Source organism: Aquila chrysaetos, chromosome 11, assembly GCF_900496995.4.
Source record: "Aquila chrysaetos chrysaetos chromosome 11, bAquChr1.4, whole genome shotgun sequence".
Lineage (NCBI taxonomy): Eukaryota > Metazoa > Chordata > Aves > Accipitriformes > Accipitridae > Aquila > Aquila chrysaetos.
In genome coordinates, this window is record NC_044014.1 from 16,768,904 (window position 1) to 16,777,425 (window position 8,522).

At 60.7% G+C, this 8,522-nt stretch overlaps 1 protein-coding gene across 1 annotated transcript; it reads right to left on the bottom strand.

Annotated features, from left to right (window-relative positions):
• Nucleotides 1-975: 975 nt before the first annotated feature.
• Nucleotides 976-5,356, bottom strand: GOT1 (glutamic-oxaloacetic transaminase 1). The gene is made up of 9 exons (XM_030029824.2): nucleotides 5,134-5,356; nucleotides 4,607-4,788; nucleotides 3,901-4,024; nucleotides 3,555-3,667; nucleotides 3,255-3,359; nucleotides 2,529-2,679; nucleotides 2,228-2,393; nucleotides 1,955-2,097; nucleotides 976-1,668 (listed from the first exon to the last, which is right to left on the bottom strand). The coding sequence occupies exons 1-9, from the start codon at nucleotides 5,246-5,248 to the stop codon at nucleotides 1,529-1,531; spliced, it is 1,239 nt and encodes a 412-aa protein (XP_029885684.1). The 5' UTR covers nucleotides 5,249-5,356; the 3' UTR covers nucleotides 976-1,528.
• Nucleotides 5,357-8,522: the final 3,166 nt, after the last annotated feature.

Consider the following 8,522-nt stretch of genomic DNA (forward strand, 5'->3'; position numbering starts at 1 on the left):
TGTCAGAAATAACAAAGGCAGAGTTGATTTCTTCAACTCCTTCTCCTGAGATCACCCTTAGAAGTCATCCTTTAACAACCACTACCCCATCATCCCAGCTGCAGGTGGACACCAAGAGGACAAAAAGCTCTGCACCTGCACAGAGGAAAGGCTGCCTCTGCCTCACTCTCTTATGTGACATGAACACTAATCTGAAAAGGACAAATGAGACCCCCATGCACTGTCTCTCTGCAAACACAACATGGGAACAAAGCACCATTTTCACTTTTACTGTCTAAGCTGCAGCACAAGCAAAATCCATCAGGGCAACAGTGGGTATTGCTAACTGACTCAAGGAAAGGGGCTGTTCCCCTTTCTTCACCAAGATCTTGGCAGGAGGCTGCTCTGTCAAGGTGGTGATATCAGCTCACAAATAGATCTGCAAACAGTGACTGCAGAGAGAAGAAGCAGATGGTCCCAGCTCTTTTTCAGTGCCAGAAACACAGGCTGTTGCTGGCAGGTCCCACTGAAGCCAGGGGGAGTAGGTGGCAGTTCACCAGGGGCCTGCTGAGAAGGAGGAACAGGAAAGATCTGCTTTTCGACACATTAGCAGCAGGCCAGGAGCTCTGGGCCAGGGAGAGGTGGCCAGATGGCCGGGTAACACATGACCATCCAGAAAGCAAGCACATACAGACGGACAGGACGAGCTGGACAGCACAGGGCAGGGGGACAGAAAGAGGAACGCAAGACGGACATGAGAGGAACTGGTCAGCTTCATGTAGAGCCACAAGGAGCTCTTAGCTACACTCTCTCAATAGAACTGTGCCCCATTAGTAGCAACCACGACCATCAGAGATGCAACACACCATGAGGGAGAAAGGGAAAGCCTTGAAACAAACTGAGTAAGACCCAGTGGACAAACCAGGATGCTGAGGCTTTAACCTCAGCCTGGGAAGAGGTTAGCGCAGGCTGAAGGCTCATCACACAAGGCTGGGGTAGTGTTCAGAGATGAAGGTTTAATTTTCTGTCAGCAACACAAAGAAGCAATTATCACAATTACGAATGTTTGCTCGCATAAGGCTCAGAACTCGGGGCGGGGGGGGGGGAAGCCAGCAACAGCTTTGCCCCTCCCCAAAATACTACCAAGTGACATTAGTTCACAAGCCGTAAAAGATCCCAACCGACTGGGCTGTTATCCCACAGCGCATTGCACAGGCACCAGACTTCACCTAGATCAAACTGATCAGTTACATGGAGTTGATTTGGATGTGCTAAAGATACAGCTCTGAGTGCCTGAAGACCAGGCTGCTGTCAGTCAAACAAGAGCCAAGGCAGCTCATGCTGCCCCCACCCTCCTGGGGGCACTGGCTTACCATATCGCAAGGAGTACTTCAAAAAGGACAAAAGATGATTATCCCCGATTCAGCTACCGCTCCCACCTTTATTAAACCCCAAGAGGTGTGGGATAAGGCAAGCCATGAGCAGGGAAAGACACGGACTACACACTACAGCTTTGGTGACTTCATGTAAGTTTGGTTGTTCGTGTGCTTCATTGGATTTTTGTGACAGCTTCATGGATGGACTTGGCCACATAGTCCAGGTTCTTGGTAGTCAGGCCACACATGTTGATGCGCCCACTAGCCATCAGGTAGATGTGTTTTTCCTTGATCATGTACTCCACCTGCTTGGCTGGGGAAAAAATTGGACATCAGGTCAGAGCCATGACCCCACAGCTCAGAAAAGCCCAAAGAACCAGTCGAGGCTGCTTGAATCTTTCACAACAAGCAGAAAACTTCGAGCACTGGCCACTAAAATGCTGTCTGATGCTTCATCCCTGCCTAGCCACAGAGGCAGTGATGCCAGGACACCAGTAATGTCCCTGAGAGATTCCTGCCTGGACTGCTTCAGCCCAGTTCAACCCCCAGCATAACCGTCCTCACCCAATCCTCCCTTCACCAGGCCACCTGGTACTTACGGTTCAACCCTGTGAAGCTAAACATGCCGATCTGCTCTGTGATGTGGTTCCAGGTGCCCGGGGTCCCAAGAGACTCCAGTCGAGACCGGAGCTCTGACCGCATCAGCAAGACCCGATCTGCCATCGTCTTCACATTGTCTTTCCTGCAGCAGGCAGGAAGCAGAGCGTGAGGACAGGCACCTGTCTGGTTTGGAGCCATCTGGCCAAGCCTGGCACTCAGAGAGACAAGCTTCCCCCCGCTTTCCCTCTCCTACCAGCCCTGGCAACACGTACCACTCAGCAAAGAGCTGCGGGGAAGAAAGCGTAGTTGCCACAATGCGTGCTCCCTGGGAGGGAGGGTTGGACCAAGTGGTGCGCACAATCTTCTCCATCTGGGAAAGCACACGCTGCACGTTGTCTGCATCCTTCCCCACCACAGTCAGGTTCCCCACACGTTCATCTGTGGACAAGCCAAGAGACGTGAGCCATTGGTCGCACACATCATGGCAAGGCAGTGCTCTCCCCACCCCCCAGCATGCCAGCCCCATCTGTCTGGGTATGATGCTACTGGGCCAGCTTACTGCCAGACACTCACTGTAGAGCCCAAAGTTCTTGGAAAACGACTGTGCACAGAAGAGCTCAAAGCCCTCGGAGACAAAGTATCGCACAGCCCAGGCATCCTTGTCCAGGCTGCCAGAGGCAAAACCTTGGTACGCCGAGTCGAAGAACGGAAACAGGAACCGGCGCTGCAAGGAGGAACAGTGTTAGAGGGAAACCCCTTCCCCACAACCTTCACTTAACCCCCCGCTGTCCCCATAGGAGGGAAAAATGACCATTGAGCTTCTGGGTGAATTCAAAGGAAACATGGTCCTGCAACACCAGACTAGGATATTTTCTTTCTACTGGGGTAAAAGAATAGGACGACTGAAGTGGTCAATAAAAGGTCAAACGCAGGACAAAACTGCATTTGAGGACACAGGCACAAGAGATGCACCACCTTATATCCTACTGTCCAGCACCTGTGAAAAGCAGGTGCCCGTGGATAATCTTCCCAGTACGAGAAACCTCACTGCAGCTCATGCCACAGAGTTTGAAAGCAAGAACTTGGAGACAGGAGCAGAACTGGGATGTTTCTATCCTCTGTGCACAGACAACCAGCATCCTGTCAACCTCTCCCTTCAACACCTGCCGAGCAGGACTCTTCCAGCTCCTGCCACACCTCATGCCATTCCCTAGAGCCCATTTTGGATGCAAATGCTCTGGCTGGCTCAAGAGCTACCTGTCCCCTCAGCACTGCTTTAGCCCCAGCAGCGGCCCATACCTTCATAACAGCAGCAATCTGCTTCCACTGGTCAGGAGTAGGGTCTGTGCCCGTTGGGTTGTGCGCACAGGCATGGAGGATGAAAATGGAGAACTCTGGGGCTTTCTGAGGAGAGATTAGGTCTTGGTCACACACACGGACGAGACTGGGCACCCACAGCAGAGGGAGAGGCCCTGAGCTACTCTGGGCACTGGCAGTCTCTTTTGCAGAGATCCACTTCCAGGCACAGCACACAAGAGCCCAGCCAGCTGCCGACAGCACAGCACCAAGCTCCGCCCATCCCATGCCACTTTTACTCACCTCCATGTCATCCAGCAGCCCCTGGAGATCCAGACCCCTCTTGGCAGCATCCCAGTAGTGGTAGGTTCTAATATCTTTAAAGCCAGCATCCACAAACACAGAGTTATGGTTCTCTGAGGAAAGAAATCACTTTTCAGAAAAGCGGGCCCCACCTCTGGCAAGCCACCTTCTCCAGTCCCAGTACCTCCCTAAATGCCACCAAAATACCTGACGGAGACACTTACGCTCCCTTAACCCACAAAGGGAAGGCCCCTCTCTCACCACCCAGGCCCCTGCCGTTCCTCCCTCACCCGCTGACCCACAGGGCTCTCTGCAAGGAGGCAGCAGCACTGACGACAGCACTCACCCCAGGACGGAGCGGAGATGTAGACCGGGGTCGCCGTGTTGTTGTTTCCATTGTACCACCGCCTCAGAAACTCCGCGCCGATACGCAGAGCACCTGTCCCGCCCAAGGACTGAACGCTTCCAATCTGCAACAGAGAGAGTTGCCAGCAGGGTCCACCCGGCTCAACCTCGCCTTCGGTGTGCAGAGAACAGGGGCGCTTGCAAGAGCGAGACAGGATCCCAGACATGCTCCCTGGGGTCGCCCCAGGCAGGACACCATCCCCTTCCAGTGGTCTTCAACCTCCTTCAGCGCTCAGGCCCATCCAGACACCTTCTACAGTTATAAATAGACTCCAGTTATTCCCGTTACTTTTTGGCACAGAGCAGATTCCCAGCTAGCAGCTTATTTCAGGAAAGGTAGTCTATTATCTGACTTCAGTTTCCCGTGGGGCAACCGTTAAAAGATGAAGGAAAAAACAAATTCCAATCACAGCCCACGTCCGGTCTTTCCCAAAAACTACGACTACTTGCACAAACAGCTTCAAGTACACGGCTTCATCAAGTAACATACAACCAGTAAAGACCACATCAGAGCAATCCCCAAATCCCGCCAAAATGCAGTTACTCCGCACGTTTGTGCTCTTCTGCTCCGTCTGCTGCATAGACACGCCGGGGGTCCCAGCGGCTCTCCCAGCAAGGAGCGGTCTCGCTCCCTGTCCACCACCTACCCGGTTCTCCTTGATGGCGGGGCTGTCGTCACCCAGGGCGATCCGGGAGGCGTTGGCCCGAAACTCAGGCAGGCCCAGGATGGGCAGGTACTCGTGGTTCAGGCTGTTGTCGTTGGCAATCATCTGCTCCACCTTCTTCACCACCGGCAGGACCCATGGCTGACACTCGTCCGTGCGGTAGGCTGCGAGGAGAAGGAGAGCCGTCCTTCCTACACCCGGCGGGACGCTGGGCCTCCCGGTCCCCGGTGGGGCCTGTCCGGGGCACTGACACCCGAGAACGGCGGGCAGGCCACCACGGGGCCGCCCCCACGACCTTGACGCTCGCCGGTGACTCGCTGCCTGCCCTGCCCTGCCCTGCCTCCGCCCCGCCCGCACCCAGCCTCGCCGCGGCCCGGTGACCTTCCGAGCCCGGGTCCCGCCGCTGCCGCCCAGTCTCTCCGGCGGCTGCCGGGGCCGCCGCGAGGGCGCCGGCCGGCCTGCCCCGCCGAGAAGGGCCCCGCCGGGCCGGGGGGAGGCCGCGGACTCACCGCCCACGCCCAGGTTGACCTTCCTCGCGTCCCCGTCCTCCCGGAAGTCCGCCGTGAGCTTGAAGACGGCGACAGGCGGGGCGCGGGGGACGGCGGTGAAGATGGAGGCGGCCATGGCGGCGCGGCCCCCTCCGCTCTGCTCCGCTCCGCTCCGGTCCGCTACGGGCGGCGCGCGGCGCCTGGAGGAGACGCTCACCTTCACCGGCGGGGCGGCGCCGCCGCACACCGCCGCCAATCAGCGGGCAGCCGGCGGCCCCGCCCCCGCCGCCAGCCAGCGGCGGCCCTGCGGCCCCTCGGGCGGAGCGCGCGCAGCCAATCGCGGCGGGGCCGCCGGCCGGCGGCGGTCGCGGCGCCCGGTGACGCGAGCGGCGCGGAGACGCAGGCGCTGCCTATTGGCCGCCGGCGCCCCCCCCCCCCCACCCCCTCCTCGGCGCGCGGCGGGGCCGCCCTGGGGTGCAGCGCCCGGGGGCGCGGCGTGGGGCCGGGACCGGCACCGGGACCGCGGCCGGGACCGGGACCGGGGCCGCGACCGGGGGGTGCCGGCAGGCCCGGGGCCGCGGCGCAGGGGTGCAGAGCCGTCACAGGGGCTGCGGGCGTGCAGCGTCCCGGGGGGGGGTCCGGGAGCGGCAGCGATGGGGGTGCGGGGTGGTCCCGTGGTGCGATGCCCGTGGTACGGAGTGCTGCCGGGGATGTCGTGCCCGAGGCAGCGCTGCTCTGCGGCAGCGCTCGGGGGTGCAGCGCTCGCGGTGCAGTGCTCGGGGGTCACGGCACGGTCCCCATAGGGGACCCGGGGTGCAGCGTACGCGTGGGTGCAGATCAGCCCTGGAGCGCAAAGCTGGGGTGCACGACAGCCCCAGGGGGGCCGTGCAGGGCCGTGCCCGGGGGTGCGGGAGGGTGCCAGAGTGCAAGGCTTGGGGGTGCAGGGGGGTGCTAGGAGGGCCGTGCCCGGGTGTGGTGGGTGCAGGTGCAGTGCCCGGGGTGCAGGGTGCTCCCAGGGGTGCGGTGACCCGGACGAGGAGGGCCGTGAGGGCGGGGGGTGTTTCCGCCCCAGGGCGGGTCACGGGGACCCTCCAGTGCAGCTGCCCCGGGGTTCTTAAGGCACTTTCCCGATTCCCGGCCACCTGCAGGTCGGGCGCTGTGAGGTGCCCCCCTGAGAGCCTCCCAGCCCCGGAGAAACCCCGGGGGGCGTCTCCCCTCCCAGCAGGAGCCTCCGGCCGGTGGCAACCACCGCCAAGGCGAGCCCTGCTCTGGCCCACGGGGAGCCTTTGGGATCACTGCTTAGCTCGGGGCCCTTCTCCCCGAGCGCACGGCATCGTGCTTATCCGCAGGGAATTTCTCGTGGCGCCTTGCCGCCCAGCTCTGCATCCTTCCCGCAGGCGCAGCGCTTCCCACGGGGGGCCCCGAGCCTCTGTGGCTCTTGCGGGCCGCCCGCCGCCCGGGGAGCCTCCCTCCAGGCGTGCGGGGACCTCTGGGGTCCCCGGGCGTTGGGGCGGACGCGGTCGCGGGGCGCGGCGCAGCGGCACACGGCCGGGAGCGGCGGCTGTGCTGGGGGGTGTCGGCAGAGGGCAGAGCCGGCCCGCGCATCGCGCCGCCGCCGCCGCCGCGGGGACCGGCCCCGCCGCTTGCCCCGCCGCTTACCCCGCAACCCCCGCGAAGAGCGGCACCGCAAGGCGTCACCGGCTCCGGCCCGGCGGGACGGGCGGCCCGGGGCCGCCCGAGCATCCCTCCCGCCGCTCCCCCCCGCGCATCCCCGGGAAGGGGGCTCGCTGCCCCCCCGGTGCGTGGCCGGCTCCTGGCTCAAGCGGCTTCTGAAGTTTGTGGGAATCCGCCCGCGACCCTGCAGCATCTGGGAAAGGCTTCGAGGGAAAGGGGAAGGACGCCGCGAAAACCCCCGGCAGCGCGACCCCTCCGCCCCTCGTGACATAAACCACGGGGATACGGGACAGGAAAGGCCATGCTGTCCCCAAACGCTTTTGCAGACAACCCGTGTCATACAACCCTTTGTTAACCCAGCCAAGATCCCTCTGAAAACCAGTTTGGCTCCTCACCCCCCTCCCATGCCGAAGGTGGCTCTGCAGCCCGGCTGCCTGGGAGGGAGCCCGGGGGCACAGCCCTTGCCTCCCCCAGCTCCGGGCAGCACCTGGAAGAACTGCCCAGTGCACTTTCTGCTTAGCATGAGAGCAGGGAAGAGGTAGAGCTGCTCGGCGGCGCAGCAGCATGCCAACGCTCCTGCCTCTGGAGAAAACAGCGTAATGGGAAAGGCAGAAGAGCAAGACAGTAGCACTAGACCAAAGCCTTGGCCCTGGTGGGGTTTTTAGCCCAACTCGGACAAAACCTCTATCGGACCTTGAGAAAAGGCCAAGCAGAAACCCAGAAAGGGCTTCAGGTCTGCTCTCTGCAATAGCTGTGAGCCCCTGCAAACGCCTGACCTTGTGAGGGCATTTCCAAACCCCACCCTTAACTCTAGCCCTAACCTTAAATCTGACCCTAGCCTTAACTCTAACCCTAAGCTTAACTCTAACCCCAACTGGATGAAGAGCGCTTGGGTTTCTTGAGGTCTGTGGATGCTGCTAAATGGGACGCTGCAGTGCTGAGCAGGGAAGCAGCTGATGAGAACAAGAGCATCAGAGGTAAATGGGGGTAGCCCACCACAGGGTGAATCGTGTTTTCTGCTCACGAGGAGTAAAGCACTGCACAAGTGGGATGCTGCAATGGGAAAAGCTGACCAAGGCTGCTTAGAGCATCCTATTTCTGGAGCAGGCAGAAATGCTGGGGAGTCCCCAGAGTGGCAGGCTCTCACTGCGCTTACCGGTTTCTAATCCCACGACTCTCCAAAGAGCACTGGGATATTTGGGGACATGGCCAAGCCCTTTCCCAGTGCAGAGCAGGGAACTCACAACAGCACAGGGGTTCTGCCTGCCAAGGTGGCTGCACCAAGCCACTGCTTGGGACTGCCAGAGCAGGCTGAGCAGTGCCAGTTGCAGGAAAAAAATGTGGTTTCCCCAAATCAGCACTGTCTTGCTCTCCTTCCTCAGGGGCTCCTGGGCAGCCTGAGTTCAGTGCTGCCGGCTCGGAGGAGACCGTCTGTGCTGCTGCCTGTGCCTGCGAGGCCGGGGTCGCTGACCCAGCAGGAGTTACCTGCCGGTACGCCTGGCTGCCCCCAGCCCGGCCAGCGTCCCATGCCCTTGGCGGCGCAGAGCGGGGCTCTGCTGGGAACAGATGCAGGAACAAGACAGACAGGCACAAAGCAGCAGGCCGCCGGGCCCCCGAGCCGGGTGGCTGTGCGTTAGCAAGATCCCTCTGGCCCTGAGCTTTCATCTCCCCAGCCTACACAAAGGGTGCCACCAAAATGTATGTAAAAGCAGAAGAAACATGGGAGCCGGCCCTGA

What these genes read in the sequence shown, in the direction of transcription:
- GOT1 (XM_030029824.2), bottom strand. Translation starts at nt 5,248, where the DNA reads ATGGCCGCCTCCATCTTCACCGCCGTCCCCCGCGCCCCGCCTGTCGCC. An exon ending in AGATTGCTGCTGTTATGAAG is followed by an intron (nt 2,680 to 3,254) that starts GTATGGGCCGCT and finishes TCCTCCTTGCAG; the next exon opens with CGCCGGTTCCTGTTTCCGTT. An exon ending in CCGCAGCTCTTTGCTGAGTG is followed by an intron (nt 2,098 to 2,227) that starts GTACGTGTTGCC and finishes TGCCTGCTGCAG; the next exon opens with GAAAGACAATGTGAAGACGA.